Source organism: Orcinus orca, chromosome 8, assembly GCF_937001465.1.
Source record: "Orcinus orca chromosome 8, mOrcOrc1.1, whole genome shotgun sequence".
Taxonomy (NCBI): Eukaryota; Metazoa; Chordata; class Mammalia; order Artiodactyla; family Delphinidae; genus Orcinus; species Orcinus orca.
Genome location: NC_064566.1, coordinates 4,337,506 through 4,358,907, shown reverse-complemented (window position 1 = coordinate 4,358,907; position 21,402 = coordinate 4,337,506). Strand labels below are relative to the sequence as shown.

The window sequence follows — 21,402 nt, the reverse complement described above, 5'->3', positions numbered from 1 at the left end:
GTGATGCTGGAGCCTCCCTCCTACCTTCCTTTCCTTCTTGATTTTCTTTTTCTCTTTTTCTAGTTTCCCTTCCCTCCCCGACTTTTCCCCTTTTTCTTCCCTTTTCTTCCCAGTTTTCTTTCTCTGTTCCGTTCTCCTCTTCCCCTTGTTGTCTGTGTCCTGAGAAGCTAGAGGTGGACGGTGTTCTTTGTGTGGTGATGGATCAAGCTGTGCCCAGCGGGGCCCTTGGTGGTCTCCTCTTGGCGGCCCAGCCGTGGGGTGAGGCTTGGCCGCACCGCGTGTCAGAGGCCCTGGGGTCTCCGGTGGCTGTGACGCTCACCGTGTCACGGTTGCTGTGGGGGCCTCTGTTCGCTCGGGCCGGGGATGTGGCCAGGATGGGGTGGTCACGGTCCTCCGGGGCCCAGCTGTGGCCTGACCGCCCTGACTGAGGCCTTTCATCGTGGGCTCGGATGGTCATTGACCATAGAGGCCCTCCCAGGAGGGTAGCCACTGGCTTTCACACCCGGGGAGGGCTGCGCTCGGGACCCTGAGCACCGTCCCCATGTGTCCTGTGAGTCCTCGAGTCACCCAAGGGAGAGCTGAACTTTCAGTCTGGGAGGCGTGGTCATGGGGAAGCCTAGAGGATGAGCATCCTTGAAAGGTAGTGAGTTCCCTGTCCCCGTGGGTGTGCAAGCAGAGGCGTGAGGAGCAGAGTTGGACAAGAAGACCTCCCAGCTCTCCTAACACAGGGCCCTCCTTTCTGTGGAGAAGGCAGTGGTGTGAGCCAACGAAGGGAATCAGACTGGACGCTGGATCTGTGGGTGTGTTTTATTTCCTTTAATTTCTTTCAGTGATGATTCCTGCCTATTCCAAGAACCGGCTCTACGCCATCTTTTTCATAGCCTTCACCCTGATAGGTGAGTCTGGGCAGGTCTGCAGGGTCACGTGGGGCAGACGAGATCCCGAAAACTCGGGGCTCGGTGTACTCCCCAGACGCCGCAACTTCACCTCAGTGGACCCCCTGACCCTGTGACCGCACCTCGGCGGGACCTCCCCAGTCCTATAACTTCATCTCTCTGTGGCCCGTCCGTGGTTTTCATTCTGTGACCACTGATGACTTGTCCTCAGTGCCCCTGCTGGGCAGGCCAGGTGGCGCCCCTGTCCGCAGACGAGGCCCCCAGGCCCCAGGCCCTGTCTCCGCCCATCTGGGCCTTTCTCGCTGCTCACCTTCTTGCTATGCCCGTGTCGGCCCTCTGGGCCCCCAGCGCTGGTGATCCTTCCAGACTCTGCCCCTGCCCGTGTGCTCCCCACTCACCATGGCCTTTTCCTCTCCAAGGGAGCTTGTTTCTGATGAACCTGCTGACGGCCATCATCTACAATCAGTTCCGGGGCTACCTGATGGTGAGCTGAGCTGCCCACCCTGCCCGGCTGTGAGGGGAGCTGTCCCTGGAGGCCTGGCGGGAAGCTGACCAGCAGGGGGCCGGGGGGACAGGGTCCGCAGTGGCCTCAGCACTGCCCCGGCTCCCTCTTGTGGGTAAGGGGGACTGGGCCCATCCTCCCTCCCTGCCCCCCAGGAGGTGCTGTCCCCAGCACCACCCTGGGGTCCCTCCCCTGCCCCACCTCCTCTAGAGGGAGCTGCAGTCTTCTTGCAGTGACCCCCAAACCCACCTTGCAGGGGGGCCAGGGACCCCAAATCTGCCGAGAAGAAACGCATACCTTAGGGAATTACACAGAGAGTGGCTATTGGCAGGACCAGCCCTTGTTGTCGGGGACTGTCCCCCTGAGGCCCACGGGGCAAGGAGGTGCTCCCCAGGCTGCCGGTGGGCAGGGGCTGCCCGGGGACAAGGGGCTGGGCGGCTGGGGAGAGGGCTGAGCCGAGCCCCTCAGAGCCATACCCTTTGCAGAAGTCTCTGCAGACCTCACTGTTGCGGAGGCGCCTGGGCATCCGGGCTGCCTACAAGGTCCTCTCGTCCATGACGGCAGAGGGAGAAGCCCACCCCGAGGGGTGAGTGTGGGGCTCCAGCCCTCTTCCCCTGGGGCTGCCCTGGGGGGAGGTGTTCACGGGGTGGGGGTGTTTCCTGAGCACCCACTCTGTGCCGAGCTCCCTGCTGGCAGCAGGTTGCAAGGCTCCTTTGGGATCACGAAGACGTCCCTGGGCTCCAGGGTTTCTTTCCATGGTCCTTGCGTCTGAGTTAACTCGTGTGTCCTCGTGACCCACTGGAGATCCCTGGCTCGTGAGGGGCCGTGTGCTCTGACCCCTCCAGGGGCACCCTTCCCACACCCTGGTGCTGTGACTCGTGTGTTGGGACCAGAGGGGCCCTGGGACACACATCGACTCTGCCGCCTGGCCTGGAGGCCGTGTCCCTGGGGAAGCTTCAGCCCCCCCTGCTCGTTAGCCACGGGGCCTGTTGGATTGCACCCCTTTCCCAGCTTCAGCTGCTCCTCTCTAAGGTGGAAGATGAGGTCTCGGGGTTTTGGACACAGGAGGACCATGAGGCGCTCCTTCTTGGAGGCCCTGTCATCGCCCAGGGCTGCTCAGGCCAGAGGTTGGGGCGCCCAAGGGTGCTGAGCTGGCTGGGCTCACGGTGGGGCGTTTTCCCCACAGAGTCGGGGTGAAGCCCCAGGACTTCCTGCAGGTGCTTCAGAAAGTCCAGCTGGACAGTGACCACAAACAGGCCATCACGGAGGTACCGGTCCCCCTGCCCCCCGCCTTCCCCTGCCAGTGCCTCTGGGCTCCGGGCGTCAAGTGGGTGTCATTTCGGATCAGCCGGGCTGGCCCAGTCCGGGTGGGGCCGGGGGCAGCTCCCCCCTCCTGCCCTCAGCCCAGCTGCTCTGTTGACCTGTGCTTTCCTGCTTTGCAGAAGCTGCATTCCCGCAGTGGGGACCTGCTGTCAGCTGGCGAGTTTCAGAAGCTCTTCGATGAGTTTGACAAAAGGGTGATTAAAGAGGTAACGGGCCAGACTGGAGTCACCTGCCCAGTGCCAGGGCCACCCGGGGTTAGGGGGAAGTCCTCGGTGTCTGTTGGCATTGATCATCTGGGTCACGCTTAGTGACCATTGCCAGGACTTGCCTTCCCAGGGATTCTGGTCCTTAGGATGGTACGTGGGAACAGAGATGGTGTGGCTCTTGGGGAGATTTTGTTGACCTCATGAAATTCACAGACCACAGGGACTGTTGTCTTGACCCAGAGGAACTTTCCAAACAGTTTTCTCCGTCTCCGTGATAGACTTTTATCCTCTTCCCATGTGTCCTAACCTGCGAGGTTCCTGAGTTTGTCTAAAACCTTTGTTTGTTGTCCTTGACACTGAGTTTTAAAGTTACCGAATGGGCCTCAGCATCCAGCTCAGTGCTGTGTCCATAAGACCCTGGACCGCCTGCATTTTACGTAGCAGGTTTCTGGGAGGGGGGGGCGCGGGGTGGGGTAGGTGAGGGGGGTGGCAGAGGTGCTGAGAGACAGCCAGGCTGTTCACAGGCAGACCGTGGGAGCAGCGGAGGGGGCTGCCACTGCAGCCACTTGGCCTTGAGAGGGCCAAGCCGGACTCGAACGGGGATCAGAGTGAAGAGGTGGAATCAGATGTCTCCTGCTGATCGGACTCCTAGCAGCTCTGTGTCACCGTTGAGTCAGTCAGCTCAGCTTCTGTGACAAATACCACAGCCTGGAGGTGCTTAAGTAACAGGGCTTATTATCTCCCAGTCCCGGAGGCTGGAAGTCTGAGATCCCGGTGTGGGCAGGGCTGGGTCCTCCTGAGGCCTCTGTCCCTGGCGTGTAGACAGCCGTCTTCTCCCTGTGTCCTCACAGGGTCGTCCCTCTGTGTGTGTCTCTGTCCCGGTCTCCTCCTCTTATAAGCACCCCAGTCACGTTGGACTAGGGCCCCACCCCAGTGACCTCATTTCCCCCTAATTTCCTCTTAGGAGACCCTGACTCCAAATACAGTCACATCTGAGGTTCTGGGGGTCAGGATGTCAAAATACAATTTTGGGGGATACATCTTAGCCCACAACAAAGGTCAGCTTCTCCAGGTCTTGTGGTCAGCCTCTGTGGCCTCAGGCCCCGGTCAGAGGTGGTTTTCCTAAGAACATGGTTTCCTGAGGTCTTCCCAGGTCACCTGGAGGCAGGCCCTGCTAGGCCTGGAGCTCTGGGCGGTGCGTCGTGGCATGTCTGTTGTCAGCAGCGTCCTCGCTGTGGCACCCTCGGGACATGGGAGTTGGTAGTAGGGACACACAGGCGGACACTTTGTATGTTAGTGCACATCGCACCTCTCTTGGGAAGAGGCTAGGCAACAGTGTCTGCTTCCAGGTGACTCGAAGGAAATAGTAAGTATGTACCATCAGGTGCAGATTTTGCAGAAACTGTGACACTGGGTCCTCAGACGGTAGAAGATCAGGAAGCACCTTTCTAGCTGGTGGCCCTCATCCTGGGGCAGGAGGTTTGCTGGGCCCAGGACGCAGCTCCCGGCAGCTGTCATGCGATCCAGCCCTTTTCCTGGTTCAGGCTGACCTGGGCAGGAAGACATCTGGGAAGGCGGGCTCCTTTCTCAGGGTTCGCTCGGTGGGGTCCGCTGGGCCAGCCAGGCTCTCCCTGGGCACTTGCCTGCTGGCCTGTAGGATGCTGCTGGGTCCGGGTCTTCCAAAACCGACTCTCCCTTCCTCTTCTGGCATCAGGATCTGATGATATCAAAAAGGAGGTGCTGTGGTTGTGACTGGCGGAGCAGGGCACATGCTGGGCGCAGACGCAGGGATGGTCTAACACGCAGGCCACGCCCCTGCCCTGACCACGCCCCTGCTCTGGCCACGCCTTTCCTAGTGTGGTCCATGGGATGTTCTCTCTTCTCACAACTCCCTGGGTCTAAAGTCCAGAATTGTGATTTGAGGAGGGAGTTTGGGTCCTAGAGGTTTGGGGAGCTGTGGTGTTCTTGCCTTGGTTTTATGACAGCCTCTTACCCCGAAATGCTGATTGCAAGGGGGCAGGCAGGTGCTTCACGGATTGTTAGCATGCGGGGGCTTGTCCCAGGTGCCCTGGCAGCCTGTGAATTTGGAATCGCTGCTGAAGAGAGGCGTGCTGCAGGCAGGCTGATACCAGGAAAACGTGAGCCTTCCACGAGAGCCCTCCCGTGTGTGGTCAACCCCTGTCCATCAGCCTAGCCTCCAGTACTGGTCGGTTCTTGCTAACTGGTTGTAGAGAAGGCACTGTGCCAGCTTCCGAAAGTCTGTTTTTCTTTTAATAAGAAGCTTTTTGGGTTAAAAGCATAGCAGTCATTCATTATAGGTAGTAGAGGAAAATAGAAAACCCCACCCAGCTGTCCCCCTTCCCAGAGACAACCACTGAAATCATTTCAAGGTTTGTGATTTCTTGATAACAAGGTAATCTATGAGTCCATACTTCTTGTAACCATTTAAACATCATGGATAATGCTGATATCTCTCTTGGCCAATATATCAGTCTGGGTCCAAGCAGGAGACAGAAACCACACAGTGGGTTTAGCAGGGGAAGTTTAACATTAAGAAGTGTCAACTGTGATGAAAGAGTAAGTGTAAGATACGAGGAAACTCTGCGGTACCTGAGGGGTGAGGGAGATGCCTGAGGAAGAGTAGAGTGGGGAGGGGGCGTCTTCCCCAAGGCCAGGGTTCACACTCCCTTGGAGAAGTTGTGGTCCAGCCCACAGGGTGACAGAGGCGTTTGCCGGTTTGCCCGGCCTGGAGCTGGTCTGCAGTCACTGGGCAAGCAGGAAGCCACCCTCTGGGGTGCAGCAGGGATGGGTGCGGGTGCAGAGGGAATTGGTACCTAATTCTCTCTGCACCCGCACCGTACTAGTGTGGGCAGGTGCCTCTGGGCACCAGTTCCCACGTGGAGGACTGTGGGAAGATGGGGAACGTTGTTACTGGGTAAGGCTGTGGCTGTTGTCACCAAGGGACCATGCGTCTGAGTGTGGGGCTGGGTCAGAGCTCCGTGGGTGTCCTCATGCCACTTGAGATGTGGCTATCGTGACAGAGAAGCTGAGTGTTTAATTTGAGCGGATTTAAATTTAAATCAAGTGGCCACGTGCAGTGAGCGGCCCCTGCGTGGGACAGCGCAGGCGCGGTCCAGCTCATGCTGCGGTGACCGCCCTGTGCCTCTGTCCTGGCTCTGGGGGCTGCCGAGCATGGGAGTGCTGGGTCTGACGGGTGTCTTCACGTTAGTATTTGTTGCCTAATGGCCTTCCTTTGAGTTCCACTCCAGCCTGGTCACAGTGTGTGAGGTCCCTTCGTTCTGTGCCGAGTTTTCATAGTTATTAGCTTGTAATTTATACATGTATTTTCACATGGCGCTTTGCATACATTTAAGACGACTGTGTGATAGTCCGTCACGGGTTACTTACAGCATCAGTGGCCGTCTGGGTTATTTCCACCTCTCTTGGTGTTAGAAAGACTGTGATGAACATCTTTGCGCATAAAACCGTTACTGTGTTTGAGACGATTTCCTTAGGCTGGAGAGCCTGGGATAGGAAGTAAGGTAGGAAGAGGTCAAATCCCAGGATAAGGGGGTACAGGCATCGTTGGGCCCCTGTGGCCATGGCCACCTCCGGCATGTTTCTGAGCGTGTGCGTCCCCCCAGCACCCGCCGCGGCCCGGGTACCGGTCTCCGTTTCTGCAGAGCGCCCAGTTCCTCTTCGGCCACCACTACTTTGACTACCTGGGCAACCTCATGGCCCTTGGAAACCTCGTGACCATCTGCGTGAGTGAGGATTTGCCCTGGCGTCTCCCACCCCCTAGATCTCTCACTTGCCCTTCCTCCTGGCTTCGGGGCTGAGTTGCCGTCCGCTCTGGCTCCACAGGTGTTCCTGGTGTTGGATGCACATGTGCTGCCCAAGGACCGTGACGACTTCGTGCTGGGGGTGAGCTTTCCAGCCGTGCGGGGTGCTGGGGAGTTAGCGGGGTAGAGGGCACAGCCGCCCCACCTGGGGCCCCAGGTCCCTGGGAAGCTGGGCTGTCCTAGTGCATCACAGGGACGGCCCAGGGGTCGGGGTGCCGGCCATGGGAGGGCAGCCGGGAGCCCGTGCAGAGCCCCGGGTGAACCGGCGTGCGGGCCGGACGGCGGAGGGAGAGTTGTGTAGAGAGAATTCCTTTCCTAACATTCTGAGGTCTTGTCAAACACCTTCGGAACTTAAAAACAATTTTTCCGTTTTGGATTTTAAGCAAAAAGCTGTACACGCCGTCCCCGCCCCCATAACGCCAGACCTTCACAAAGCATGTATTTTAAAGTTTATTTTAATGAAAAATATTATGAGTGATATTAAGTTGATGAAAACCATTGAACGTTCTCTAATTATATAAGAAAAGCTTGATTTGTCCAATTAAAAAGTGACACATCAGGTCATGTATGTTAAACACAGGGTTAAACTTACAGCATCAAAATTGAGGAAATGGCTTCTTGGCCTGCTGTTTGAAATTCCTCTATTTTACACTTAAAATCAAATTTTCTACTTTCCTAATTTTTTTTTTTTTTCCTGGATTCGACAGGAATTGTTCAGTCTCCTCTGTGTGAATAACATACTGCAGAGGTGGCTGGTTTTTATTCCTGACAAATGTCAAGTGGGATACAGCTGACCTGTATTTCATCTCTTTTAACAATAGTTTTTCTTTTCTTTTTTTTGCGGTACGCGGGCCTCTCACTGTTGTGGCCTCTCCCGTTGCGGAGCACAGGCTCCGGACGCACAGGCTCAGCGGCCATGGTGCACGGGCCCAGCCGCTCCGCGGCATGTGGGATCTTCCCGGACCGGGGCACGAACCCGTGTCCCCTGCATCGGCAGGCGGACTCTCAACCACTGCGCCACCAGGGAAGCCCCCGGACAATAGTTTTTTAAGCACTGAGTCAGCGTGATTGCTTATGAGAGACTTCTGGTCAGATCAGTGCCACGTAGGGTTCTTGAGGTGACTGCAGAATTCCATCCTTTTACGCCCCTTGATAACTGCTCATAACGTTTATTCTTCTGCCTTTAACGGTGATCTCTGTGTAGGTGTGAATGAGACAGCATTGGCTAAGAATATAGAATTTAGACTGGACACTGGACAAGGTGACCCCATGCCCCCCATCACCCCACTGCGACGTAGCCCCCTTTAAGGGAAGAGCTACTTGATACTTACTGGCTTCAAAAAAGACAGTGACCCCATAGCCTGAGACCAGCTTTGCTGATGAGGCCTCCTAAACACATCCCCCAGCGACTGATGCTGCTGGGAGCCAGGAGGTTCCGTCAGGGAAGGACACTGCCCGGTGTCCCCAGGAGATTGGACCAGAGGGGCCAGGTTGGAGGCGGAGACCCCCGAGGAGGTGTGGGTGACCAGGCCCTGCCAGCATAGAAATGATGTGGGGTTGGGAGACACCGGGCGCGGGGGCGTTGAGGGCCCGTCGGATGGTGGGGGGAGTCTGGGTCGGGGGATGCAGACGTGTGAATTGTTGTTGAACCGTGCACGGGGTGCAGGTCACCCCAGGAGAGGCTATGGGTCAAGAAGGGGGCTCTGAAGATGCCCGTGTCTGGAGCTGCGGGGGCGTCGGGAAGAGCAGCCCAGGGGAGCAGAGGAGAGGGTCACGTGGCTCCGGCAGGGGCGGGGCTGTCTGTTTCCCGGCCAGCCCCCTTGTGCCGCAGGGCGGGGTCCAAGGGGCCCTGTGGCGTCCAAGCCGCGTGGATCTCTCCTGGGCCCCATTGCAGTGGGGGGCGGGGCAGGGCGCGGGGGCGGCACCGGGACTGAACGCCGGGTCCCGCTTCTCCCTTTTCAGATTCTCAGCTGCGTCTTCATCCTGTACTACCTGCTGGAGATGCTGCTCAAGGTGTTTGCTCTGGGCCTGCGGGGGTACCTGGTCTCCTCCAGCAATGTGTTCGACGGGCTACTCACCGCCGTCCTGCTGGTAAGTCCTGCTGGTAAAGTCTGAGACGGGCCGAGGCGCGCTCTCGGGCGGGCGGTGAGTGCTCGGCGTCTGGCCGGGCCTGGGGGCCGCGGGCACTGGGGCTCCCGCCTCCGGTGACACAGGGGCTGGCCTCCCCCGGATGAACTGCTTGGCGGGCGGCTGCAGGAGGCTGGTTTCTGCTGCATCTGCGCATCGTGGGTGGAGGTGTGCAGCGGTGGCAGGCTGCCTCTCCTGACCCTTGAGGGAGGCGCGGAGGGAACCCGCAGTCCCCGCTGGCCAGTGGGGCCTCGATGTTGGTGAGGGAGGGGCAGGGGTTCTCGGGCACCGCGGGTCTCGGGTCTCGGGACACCTTCCCCAGGGCCTGGGGGAGTGAGGGGCCACGCCTGGTGTGCGTGTCACTGCAGCGATATTGGCGTGACACGTATTCGTATTTGATGGATTCGAGCCGTGGGCCCCTGGGAGCGGGAGGGAGACAGCTGACCGAGTAGCTTCTCCCGTGCCCGGGACTCAGCCGGCCCTTCCCGAGCCCTGCCCTTCGTGTGTGCAGCCCGACGCCTGAGGCCGGGTGTCTTTCTCAGCTGCAGGATGTCCCCACGTGGCACCCGCCGTGGGGATAGGACCCCCTGGTCCTGATTTCTCCCCGGAACCCCCTTTGGGGACAGCGTGTTAGAGCTGCCAGTGGGCCTTTGCCGTAGCGAGCTTCTTTTCTTTTGTGATTAAAGGTTTTGGAGATCTCAACTCTGGCTGTGTACCGCTTCCCACACCCGGGCTGGTATGTGACTGTGGAGGACCCAGGGAGGCCTGGCTAGCGCCCCGGGGAAGGGTGTGCGCCCGGCCTCCGGCCGCTGGCCCGGGCAGCCTTAGAGCCAAACGCCCGACTGTCGGGGGGAGCGGCCGCGGCTCCTGCCCTGCTGAGGCCTATGGGGACAGGCCCCTTCTCATCGTAGCCGCCTTCAGAAGGGTAGCGTTCCCAGAGCCGGGATGGGAAGCTGTGGAGCTGCCGCTTGCAGTGCCCTGGCTCAGCGCCCCGTGACCCCCACCCCAGGATGGGACACGGGGCCCTCCTCTGGTTGGAGGCCCTGTGACCCGGGGTTGTCACCTCCCACTCTGGGTGTCAGTTCACCTCCCTGTAGATGGCAGGGATGGCCCGGGGCTCGCTGAACTCACGCTGCCACCAGTTCTAGCCGCGCAGAGCGATGGACATCTGGCCAGGGGTCCCAGGGTGCCTCGTGGTGTGGCAGCCTTGGGGTCTCTCTGCCCAGAGTACAGCCGCCAACAAGCACGCGTGCTGACCTTGGGCCCTCGGGCAGCCCTGGTGTCTTGGTCCCTCTGCTGGGCTGCTTCCGTCTCAGTGGAGCAGCTGGGAGTTGCCCGAGATGGGGGTGGGGCCCCGGGAAGGGTCTGTGTCGGGAAGACGGGGGCCGTGTGGTCCTCAGCGGGGACCTGCGCCCTGGGAGCAGTGGGGCTGCTGCACCGCCCGGCACCCTGGGGCCGGCTCACCTTGTTTCTCAAGTGCACTAAAACCCGCACTGGGGAGGCGGGGTGAGCTGGGGTCGGGGGGTAACATCTTGGGTGAGAATGGGTTTAAATTTAAATAGAAATGAGAGGCCAGTAAGGCCACGAGAGACACCAAGGGGACGGGGTCAGGGCTCGGGATGGCTCAGAGGTTAGGGAATGGGGTCAGAGGATAGGGGATGGGTCGGGGCCCCACCTCTCCTAGCTCTGCTGGGACCTGAGCTGGGCGTCTGGAACCTCAGTGTTCTCCCGTGTAGGAGGGGGGTTGGGTAGCCCTGCGGCACTGCGGCGGGCTGTGCCCTGGAAGGTGTTGCCGTGACCGCCCTGGGGCTGCAGGCGTGGGCGGCTCAGGCTCTGCCCTCCTGTCACGATGGAGCTTTTCCGGTTGGCGTTGGCTACGGGGCGCGTTCCCGGCACTTCTGTGGCTCTCTCTGAGTCCCTGCGTCTCTGTCTCTGGACCACGTGTCTCCCGTCTGCCCCTCGCTGGCCTCCCGGCCTCCCCCAGCCCGTCTCCATGTGTCTCCGCAGGAAGCCGGAGGCGCTGGGCCTGCTGTCGCTGTGGGACGTGACCCGGCTGGTGAACGTGCTCGTAGCCTTCCGTTTCTTGCGCATCATTCGCAGCGTGGAGGTACCGCCCCCGCCTGCGCGCGCCGTGGCCTTGCCCTGGGAGTGGGTGTGCCAGGCGAGCAGGGACCGGCCAAGCACTGTCCACCCTGCCCACCTGCCCCCGCCACCTGGGGCCCTTCGGGCTGTGGCCCCGCCCTGCACTGCGGCTGGGCCATGCTGGCGGTGGTTGGAAGTATGAGTGTCCAGCCCTGTTTTGTGGGGGTGCAGGCGGGACCCGTGTCGGCCAGTTGCAGGGGTGGCCTCGTGCTCCTTGGGGTCCCTGACCTTTGCAAGGAACTGGTGTGCTCCCAAGCGTCCCGCGTTTCTGAAAGGCCTTCGGCATGGGCTGCTGGTGGCTACTGGTGCTCGTTTCCAGGACCCCCAGAGCAGGAGTGGGGCGGCCTGTGACCGTCTCTGAGCCTCGGTTTCTCTTAATGTTCCCACCCGGAGTAACACCCACCTTGAGGGGAGGGGAGGGGAGGCGGGTGCTCAGGCCCGGCTCCCACCTGGCACGGAGCCTCCCGTCTGCTTTCCTAAGCACTTTTCAGGAGGAAAGGAACCAAGGACATCTGACCCCTCTCTAAGTGTCCAGGTCCTTCCCCTGTCCATGTCTGTCCTTCCTACCAAGCTGTGCTCCTGGCCTGTCAGGGGAGTGACCTGTCACCCAGGGGTATTTCCCATCTGAAGGTGGCTCAGGGGTCCTGGGTGCAGAGGGGGCTGCTGCCCTGAGGCCTTCACACACACACACACACACACACACACACACACCTGTGCGATTATACACACGCATACACATAGTGTACGCAGGCATGTAATCACACACACAGCCCCACGAGCACACATACAATTATACACACACACACGTAATCACACATCCACACAACCACACGCGTCATCTCACAGATACACATGACTATACACGTGCATACACCGACAGGTGTATATGTGTAAGCACACACAATTGTACACATATGTGCCTGGAATCACACACATACACATAATCATACACTAGAGCACACACAATACGCTTATACAAGCACAACTGTATGTACACACACAAATAATCACACGTGTGCACTCACACACATGCGTGATCACCTGTACACACCTGTACACACCTGTGCACATGCATGTACATACGTGCACGTAAATCACATGTGCACACACGTACAGCACGGTCCCCGCCTGCTACCATCCAGCGCTGTGTTCTCCTAACTTACCAGGTGGGGTAACCAGGCTGCTTGGAGAGCCCTTCTCCGGGGCTCAGGGTAGCTGTAGCCGGGGTTCCTGATGGGGTCTCTGAGGCCCCATCTCAACCCTATCACCCGGGGCTGACTGGCCACCTCCAGGTCGGCATTTCTTAGGAGCCTCCAGGCCAGGGACGAGCTGACCCAGCCTTAGTGGGTTGGTGGGCAGTGTGGGCCAAGGCCCTGCACACCATGGCTTCACCAAGGGTCTTCGACTTAGACCCATCTGAGGCTGGGTGGGTGGAGGTATCTGCAGGGAAGGGGGTGTATGCATCTGCGTGGGTGGGTATATACAAGTGTGAGTATGTATGGGTGGGCACAGAGGTGTGAGTGTGTGTGTGCACAGGTATAGGTATACAGGTGTGTATGGGGGCCTGTGGGTGTGTACAGGTGCGTGTACAGGTGAGGTGTGTATGGGTGTGTGTACAGGTGTGTGTACAGGTGAGGTGTGTATGGGTAGCTGTGGGGTGTGTGTACAGGTGTGGGTATACAGGTGTGTATGGGGGCCTGTGGGTGTGTGTACAGGTATGTGTACAGGTGAGGCATGTATGGGTGGCTGTGGGTGTTTGTACAGGTGTGTGTGTGAGGCCTTAGGTGTGTGTGTACAGGTGTGTATGGGGCCTGTGGGTGTGTGTACAGGTATGTGTACAGGTGAAGCGTGTATGGGTGGCCGTGGGTGTTTGTACAGGTGTGTGTGTGAGGCCTTGGGTGTGTGTGTACAGGTGTGTATGGGGGCTGTGGGTGTGTTCAGGTGCGTGTACAGGTGAGGTGTGTCTGGATGCCTGAGGGGTTTGTGTACAGGTGTGTGGGTTGGGAAGTCACCAGTCTCCTCCTGCCTTTCCAGGTCAGCGTTGGGTGGTGGGCGGGTTGGTGTCACCTCAGTGGGACCGGAGGAACCGGGTCTGTGCTTTCTCCCCGTCTCAGCTGATGGCTGTGGTGGCTAGTACCATCCTGGACCTGATCAGAAACATGCGGGCTTTCGGCGGGATCCTGGCGGTGAGTCTAGCTGCCTGCGCTGGCCCCTCGGGGGAGCGGGGCTGGACTGTTGGGGAGCCAGGGCTCAACAGGAGGCTGGTGGCCTTCGGAAGGAGGGTCCCTGTGTTTGGGGAGCGGGTGACCAGGGCCCAGGAAGCACAGGGCGGGGCAGGAAGCCAGAGAGAGGAGCTCAGGGCTGGTCTGGCTGGAGGCGCTTCCTGACCACACCCCTTCCCGAGCCGGAGATCCTCTTGGTCTGAATCCCTCCTGTGTCCTAGGCCAGGGGCCACACTGAGAAGATGAAAGATGTAAGAGGCACCAGGGACCCCTCAGGGCCCACAGAGCCCCCAGTGGGGTTTGGTCAACCATCCTTGCTCAGAGGGATTTGGGGAACTCCCAGTCACTTTTGCTGAGAGCCGTGATGTCCCCCCGCCACCCCCGGGGTCAGCCCTTCCCCCGCCGCCGCTGTTGACTACCCTGTGGCCCAGGCGGGGCCGGGCCCGGTGAGCAGGGGCCCTGGGTGCTGCTACAGGCACGAGGCCTGGAGGGCAGGAGGGCAGGTGACAGAGCCCTGCTGCTGCTTGTTTTGGACAGTGAGGGGGCTCCGGGGGTGCTCTGGCTGTCATGGGATGCTAGAGGTGGCACCTTGCTTCAGGCACTGCCCCCCAGACCCCTGTTTGCACAGTGGAGGAAACTGAGGCCCAGAAGGGGGCTGGGTTAGCCTGGGGTGTGCGCCTCTTCCCTGCACCCCTCCTCCCCCCACCGGGCATGCTGGGGACAGGTCAGGGGCGGCCAGCAGCCCCTTCTCTGACTGTGGCACAAGGCCGCCCAGTGGTGTGCTCAGACGTCTCCTGATGGATGTGGGGAGTGGTGGGACTTCTCTGGAGGGACCTGGCCAGCCCCCGGTCACCCTTCCATGGCACACCGTCCCCTGGCCCTCGCTGCCCTGTTCTCAGTGGAACCCTCTTCCTGCCACAACAGCCCTGGAGGAGGGGTGGACAGCCTCCGTTCTTACGCCTGGGCCCCCGGTTTATCTTGGGGCTGCCCACCGTGGCTCCTCCCCGCTTCCCTCTGGCGCGGGTGCCTGGGAGCCCATGTTCCCGGGAAGGCCGGCAGTGCCCGCAGTTGGGAATCCCTGCTGGCACGCCGCCCTCGCAGGCCCAGCCTGACTTTGCGGGGGTCCCTCCGGGGGGTGCTGACAGGCCCCACCTGCCTCCCTAGGTGGTCTACTACGTCTTTGCCATCGTTGGCATCATCCTGTTCCGAGGTGTCATCGTGGCTCCTGGAAACAGCAGGTGAGGGGGGCTCCGAGGTGCAGAGAGCGCCCCGCCTCTGGGGCGCTGGAGCCGCGGGTGACGGCGCCGGGCGGGGGGGGTGGTGGAGGGGTGAGACGCAGCTCCCCAGGAGGGAGCCAGGAGGCCCCTTTCTTCCTTGGCCTCTCCACCCGCCCGCTCCTCACCGAAGCCCTCCCTCGAGCCTGCACTGAGGGTGTTTCCCGTGCCGGCTCAGAGCCCCCAGCTGTGCCCCTTTCTGGGCCTGCAGGCCAGGCCGCGCGCCGGCAGGGGGGGCGTCCAGGGCCAGGCCTGAACTGTAGGGCCGAGGGCCCCCCCGGGCCGGCCGTTGGCCGTGTGTGTCCACAGCGTTGGCCTCCTCGCCGCCCTCAACACCTGCGAGGTCGGGGGCCGTCTCGCCTTTCCCCCGCTTCCTCAGGGGCCCAGCTGGGTCCACGCCGAGCAGGGGCCGCGGCGGTGCCAGGGCTCCCGGGTGTGTGTCCTGCCCCCGCCTCCCACCGACCCGGCTTGTGCCCCCGCAGCCTGGCCCCTGACAACGGCTCCGCGCCCTGTGGGAGCTTCGAGCAGCTGGAGTACTGGACCAACAACTTTGACGACTTTGCCGTGAGTCCTGCGCCCCCCGCCCCTCGGGACCCCCGCCTCCACCTCCCACGGCCTCCTGGACCCTGCGTCTGCCGCCCCACAGGCCGCGCTGGTCACTCTGTGGGACGTGATGGTCGTGAACAACTGGCAGGTGTTCCTGGACGCCTTCCGGCGCTACGCAGGCCCGTGAGTGACCCGTCCTGGCGGCCCCGGCCGCGGCTCCGTGCGGGGTGCGCGTCTGGGTCTGCGCCTCCCGGGGGTGGTGGGGCACGTGCAGGAGCAGGTGGCTTCTGGGGGCCGTGACAGCGGGGCTTGTGGGGTGACAGGGCTCAGCCTGGAGCTTGCAGAGCTCAGACCGGCTCCCGCTCTCGCCGGCCGAGCGCCCCTGAAGGCCAGGCTGGGCCAGCTCGAGGGCGGGAACAGCGATGGCACAGGCGGGGCAGCAGGGTCGGGGCAGCAGCCGCGCTCGGCTCACGCGCGGCCCCGGTGGCCTCCTTGTTCTCCGCAGGTGGTCCAAGATCTATTTTGTGTTGTGGTGGCTGGTGTCGTCCGTCATCTGGGTCAACCTGTTCCTGGCTCTGATTCTGGAGGTATCGGCGACCCTGCCCGGGCTCTTCTCAGTCGGAGTTGCTAACTTGCTGATGGGGGCCCACCCGGAACTTGGTCCAAAGAGGCCGTGCTGGGTTCGGGCAGCCCTGGTGGATTCAGGCTCCGTCCTCCCTTGGGGCTGCTTGCCCTGGCTGCTGGGGGCCTCTTGGAATGCTCCTGACCTTTGACCTGTGGGAGGGGGGCTGGAAGAGGGCTCTCAGGCATCTGCTCCCGTAGGAGCTGGTGGCCTTGGATCCTGGTGTCCAGGGTGGACTTCTCAGCCAGGCCGACACTGTGGGATTGGGGTAGGGGGACAAGGCTGGTTCTGCGCAGGGCCCACGCCTACTGGCCACCCGTCCCTCCCTCCCTCTTGCCAGAACTTCCTTCACAAGTGGGACCGCCGCAGTCACCTGCAGTCCCTCACAGGGGACCTAGAGGCCACCTCTGAGGTGACCGTGGAGCTCCTGTTCAGGTGCGTGGAGGGGGGAGGCAGTGGGCGGGCGGTTGGTCCCCACGAGCCCGGGGTCTGCCTCTGCTCCTGCTGCGGGGCCGGGCCTCTGTCCTGCTCTCCGGTGAGCATCTTTCGGGAAGCACCCTCAGGTTCCGGTGGTCTCCAGGTGATTCTGTTGGTGGGTGTAGACAGGTGGCCCGAGGAAGCCTCGCCCTTCTCTTCTCCATGGTAACCTGGAGATTGTCCCTCTGCTGGTGCAGAGAAGTGACAGCCGTCCCAGAGTCAGCCCCGGGTGGTCACACTGCCGTCTCTGAGCGTTTGCTGTGTTGTTACGGCCACGCGGAGAGGTGTCCTCCCGGGCTTTGAGGGACGCCACGTAAGCATCCCAGAGGTGGACCTGAGTCCCCGGGGAGTGGTCCCGAGGGGCCCCTCGTCCCGAGCACTGACGGGGCTGCTGCATCAGCGCTGCTCCCCTGCTCCTCTGGAGGTGCCCAGGGCTCCCCAGCCATCCTGTCCCCGATTCCGCAGGGATGTCCTGCAGGAGCCCACGGAGGAAGAGCTGGCAGAGAAGCTGAGCCACCACCCGCACCTGCAGCTGTGCAGGTGACGTCCAGGCGCCTTCCCGGCTGGGGCGGCGGCAGGTGATGCGGCCTCGGGATGGGCGCTGGCCGGGGGAGGAGGCGGCCGCGGCCCACTGGAGAGGTTGGTCCCTTGGGCAGAGCCACCGTGCGTGCCGACTCTGGGACACACGCAGGCCCTGGTTTGCAGCCGAGCTGGACCACCTCCGCGGCCCCTCAGGCGCTGTCCGTGCCACTTTCTTTTTATAAGCTGCTTCCCTGAGACTTATTTTTCTAAATATTGAAAGAGGGTGACTGGGAGGGAGATGCAGTGGCCCTCCCCCTGGGCCCTGGGATTTCCGTGGTGCCTTCACTGCTGGTGGCCTTCAGGGACCAGAGGCCCACGTGGGGCCCGCACAGGCCAACCGGCAGCTTTCCAGGGCGTTAAGCTTGGGATCCTGGTTTTACATGATAAGAATCTGGACTGTGTTTTATTATTTTATGGCTCGTGTGAGTGTGATTGGGTGCGTTTCTTTATGGGTGCGAATGCCAATCATCTTCATCAATAAGTCTTGCAAAGAAGGAGGTGGTCATCCTTATTCCGACACGACTGTGCTTCTCTGGAACGGGGCCACCCGGTCTCAGCCTGTCAGAAGCCAGTGCTGTGGTTGGACCAGCCCTTGTGGTTCGTACTGTGTTAGCAAGATGCCTTTCAGCAACCACCGTCAGGAAACTTTGAAAAAATAAAGGTTTATTACTTACGAGACCTGGAAATTACATAGTACACCTGGGGCCACACAGCGAGGTCTCGGGTAGAGAGAGAGAGAGTGTGGGCCTGGGGTTATGCTTTTGTGGGGGTCGAGGGTTTCAGGGGCTCACTCTTTATTGGTGAATTTAAAACATAAGAGCAGGAATTTAAAGCCAAGGAAGAAAAAAAAAAGTGGTCCAAATGGTCAGTTATCAAACTCAACCAAGATTTCTAAAATAAATGAGCCTCAGTGGAGGAAGGTGGCCTGGCTCTTTATCTCATCGAGCGGCTGCCAATGTGTTTATTTGAGATAGCCGTGTTTGAAGTGGACGCCTCTGCAATCAAAGCTTAAGACAGGTACTTGCATTACAGAAAAGAAGAAAACAACTGTCGGGGCTTAACACTACCCCGGGTATGGTTGTGTAGGTTGTGCACTGCACAAGGGTACCTGGCTGCAAGGGTGTGTCCTGGCATTGACTGTCTACCCCAGGAGGGGGACATCTTTTTCTAATTTGCATAAAGACATGTATAAGTCAGCGGTGGCCCTACTTTGTGTGTCCTCAGGGTGTGTGACAGAGGGGGCTGGGGTGGGGAGGAGGGGGAAGTGAGCAGTGCGTGGCAGGCCACGTTGCCACTTGGTCTGCCATCGATCCAGGTTGATAAGTGGGTTTCTCATTTCAAGGGCCAGCTCGAGTGGTTGGTGGTAGCTCCTGGCGGTTCTGTTGAGAAGGATTGGAATCTTCATGGGAAGTGGTGCTGGGATCTATTAGTGATGTCTGCTGTGGGCACCGAAGGGGAAATCAGGCTACAGATGCCGACTCCACGGCAGGAAGTCATCCCAATCTTCCCCAGCTTATCTGGGAAATGGGATGAGAGGAAAGCTTAACTGAAAAACGGCACTTCTAAAATGTCACGAAATCCAACTGCTTGAGGTTTTCTAACGGCTGGTAACGTTTTGTGTGTCCAAGCACATTGGGTTTCTGATCCCGGAGTTTTTCTGAAATTGTGGGCATTCCTCAGGTTTTGGGGACCTTTGTGGAGGTAGACAGGACTCTCCCAGACCTGCCTCCCTGTGCAGGCTGCCTTCCTGGAAGGCTGATTTTGGGTGGGGAGGCTCTCGTGGAACATGGTTTAGAAGTCGATACCCAGCTTGCCTCAGCAAGGCCCTGCTCTTCTGGGGACGAGGGTGAGGCCTGTCTGGTCAGCTGCTGTTCCTTCTGGCTGTATGTCCACCCTCCCACCCAGGTCTGAGCGCCATCTAGTGGTGGATTCAGTTCAGTTGACCTGACTCGTGATCCCCAGGGGACAGCTCCTTGCTTTTCCCAGTCCCCCTGCAGGCCTGCTTCCTCTGTGACCCGCCTGTGATCCGAGGCTGGGAGCCTGGCCTCACTGGGCTGCAAGCTTGTCCACCCAGAGTGAGCCTGGTTCTTGTGGGCGGCGTGCCCTCTGCCCTGCCCTGTGCCGGCCCCAGCTGAGGGTCCACCTCAGAGGGTCCACGTTCCGTGTCTTGTGTGCAAAGAGGCCCTTCCGGACAGCCCACGCTGGGCCCTGGGAGACGCGGGCTCTGCCCTCGGGGGGTGGGGGGCACGACTGAAGCCGCTGCTGGTGCCTGCCGTGCCGGTGCCTTCTGGACACAAGCTGGGGCACCCGTCCCTGCGTCTGTTCCCCGTGTCAAGTGATGTCCGCCTCGGAGCCTTTGTCTGAATGAGAAGTAGGGCCGAGTTCAAGGCCGAGCTGGGGCCTGGCTGCTCGTTAAGGGGGGCAGGGCTGGTGGGGTCACCCGCTTTGCAGTGCTGCCGGTGTCCTCTGTCCCCAGCCAGGCGCTCCGTGGAGCTCAGGAGGATGTCACGGCCACACCAAAGGTGCGTGTGACAGAGAACACGTGCTCGCATTTGTCGCTACACCCTTGCGGCCCTGGTGAGGTCTCCTGCTGCTTCCTGCGCTGCAGCGTCTCTGGTCACCCCCCAGCACTCTGGCTGACTGCCAGGTGCAGGGGGCTCAGCCCTGTAGGATCCTGGGATTGCCCAGCACAGTGGCAGGAGTCGAGGACACCGGGAGCTGCTGTGTCTGCCCTGATGAAGACAGAAGGAAGCAGGCTGGGAGGCGGCTGTGGCTGGAGGAGCCCTGGGGCCTGGGTTAGGGGGTGAGGCAGGGCCTGTGTCTTCAGGGACTGGGGAGTCCTGGGCTGGGTGTTGGCAGGAAGTAGGTTGGAGACAGCTGGCCTGGTTGGGGGGGCAGGCCCGGGGGGGAGGGGGAAGGGGTTGGCACCCACCTGGGAGCATGGCTGGAGCGGGAGGGCAGGGCTGTGGGGCAGCACAGGGGCACCGGTGGGGCGGGGTGGTGTGGGTGCCCGTGGCCTGGACCTTGGGCCCGGGGCTGCCCACACCAGAGAGAAGCCGCTAAGATCCCGCATGCCGCAACTAAAACCGCGTGCCGCAACTAAGACCTGACGCGGCCAAATAAATAAAAGAAAAAGAAAAGATGCCATAAGGTAGGCAAGGCACAACCTGGGAGAAGATACTGGTAACAGATATAACTGATGAAGGACTTGTATCTAGACCACGTATAGAGCGCCTACAAATTAGCAAGGAAAAGATAAACCAGTGACAAAAAATGGGCTTGAACTGGCTTTCCACAGAAAAGCAAACTCCCAAGTCCAGCAAGTATGTGAAAAGATGCTCGATCACACCAGTAATTAGTGACACGCAGAGAAACCTCATGGCAATAACGTCACTGTCACTGCGAGGTCGGAATTGAAGAAGTCTAACCAACTGAGTGATTAGAACTTTTATATATACTTGGAGGAAATTTAAATGGACTCAATCTGTCTGGAAAACAATTTGGCTTTATTTATTGTAGTTGAATATGACATACCTTATTCTCCTGCAAGGTACACTCTCAAGAGAAGCCCCTGCCCGCGTGTGCCAGGTGGTAAAATGTCCAAAAGAGCCAAGCGAGCCCTGCAGAGAGATGGACACAACCCAGATGTCCCCCACAGAATGCACGTGACGCTGAGGTTTATTCGTGCAGTGGGATGTGGTGCGGCAGTGAACATGGACGATCTCCAGCCACAAACGACTACGTGGCCAAGTCTTAGAAACACAATGTCGAGTGAACAAAGCAAGTTCCAGAAGACTCTGTGTGGCAGCATATTATTTATCAAATTCAAACCCACAGTTAAACCCTACAGTGTGGGCATGTACACAATGGCAGTAGGATTACTTAAAAGTGAAACATAGGGGCAGCCTGTAATCCAGCAGAGGGGTCAGCGCTGCGGAGACGGGGGCAGCGTGAGAAGGACCGTCTGGGTGATATGGGTGTGTAATTAAACTTTATAATGTACACACATTTACATACAGGAAGTCCCCTACTAATGAACCTTCAAGTTGCGAACTTTCAGAGATGCGAATGTGTGTTCACATGTCCGGTCACATAAGTTAGTGCATGTGTCTGGTGTACGTAGTCACGTGCATGCATCCTCTACAAGTGGCTGTGCTTTTGTGTCCTTTAGTGTATAGAGTGCAGTAGTGCAGTATTTTTATTTCGAGCCCAGGATGTCCAGAGCAAGTGTAAAGCCAGCGGTGTATAGCCCACTGTGTTAGTTGGGTACCTGGGCTCACTTCGTTCGACTTAATGAACAAATTGGACTTACGAACGCGCGCTCGTAACGGAACTCGCTCGTATGTAGGGGACTTACCGTATATTCTTTTGTACATACCAAAATGTAATATATTAAAATGTAATAACGGAAGAGCGCAAGAGGAGGGGAGTTGAAGACACAGGGTATGGGCAGCTCCCCCTGGGAATTTTGTTGCCAAGGGAGCAGAGACATGAGAGCGATGGTTGGAAGGCAGCGGGGTCAAGACAACGTTGGTTATTTACGTGGGAGGAATTGTGTGGACTGTGGGGAAGATCCAGGGACGCAGGGGTGCGACAGGGAGTGGCTGTGGCCTTGGCTTTGAGTGGGGGACAGGCGTGGCC

The 21,402-nt window shown here is 59.7% G+C and overlaps 1 protein-coding gene across 5 annotated transcripts in view; it reads left to right on the top strand.

Annotated features, from left to right (window-relative positions):
- The window catches only part of TPCN2 (two pore segment channel 2), a 31,812-nt gene extending 13,855 nt beyond the window's left edge, over positions 1-17,957 (top strand). For 2 of the 5 annotated variants that reach the window (XM_049713053.1, XM_049713054.1), the window contains 18 exons: positions 831-896; positions 1,316-1,380; positions 1,884-1,984; positions 2,585-2,666; positions 2,841-2,927; positions 6,572-6,691; positions 6,792-6,851; positions 8,176-8,286; positions 8,732-8,860; positions 9,583-9,632; positions 10,904-11,003; positions 13,153-13,224; positions 14,425-14,498; positions 15,017-15,098; positions 15,181-15,263; positions 15,586-15,667; positions 16,043-16,137; positions 16,645-17,957. In XM_049713053.1, coding sequence (XP_049569010.1) covers positions 831-896; positions 1,316-1,380; positions 1,884-1,984; positions 2,585-2,666; positions 2,841-2,927; positions 6,572-6,691; positions 6,792-6,851; positions 8,176-8,286; positions 8,732-8,860; positions 9,583-9,632; positions 10,904-11,003; positions 13,153-13,224; positions 14,425-14,498; positions 15,017-15,098; positions 15,181-15,263; positions 15,586-15,667; positions 16,043-16,137; positions 16,645-16,723 — 1,538 coding nt within the window. In that variant the 3' untranslated portion in view covers positions 16,724-17,957. Of the gene's footprint in view, positions 1-63; positions 259-830; positions 897-1,315; positions 1,381-1,883; positions 1,985-2,584; positions 2,667-2,840; positions 2,928-6,571; positions 6,692-6,791; positions 6,852-8,175; positions 8,287-8,731; positions 8,861-9,582; positions 9,633-10,903; positions 11,004-13,152; positions 13,225-14,424; positions 14,499-15,016; positions 15,099-15,180; positions 15,264-15,585; positions 15,668-16,042; positions 16,138-16,644 lie in introns of those variants that run through there. The other 3 variants (XM_033402474.2, XM_004278046.4, XR_004475826.2) reach the window with 3 other exon arrangements.
- The last annotated feature ends 3,445 nt before the right edge of the window (positions 17,958-21,402 follow it).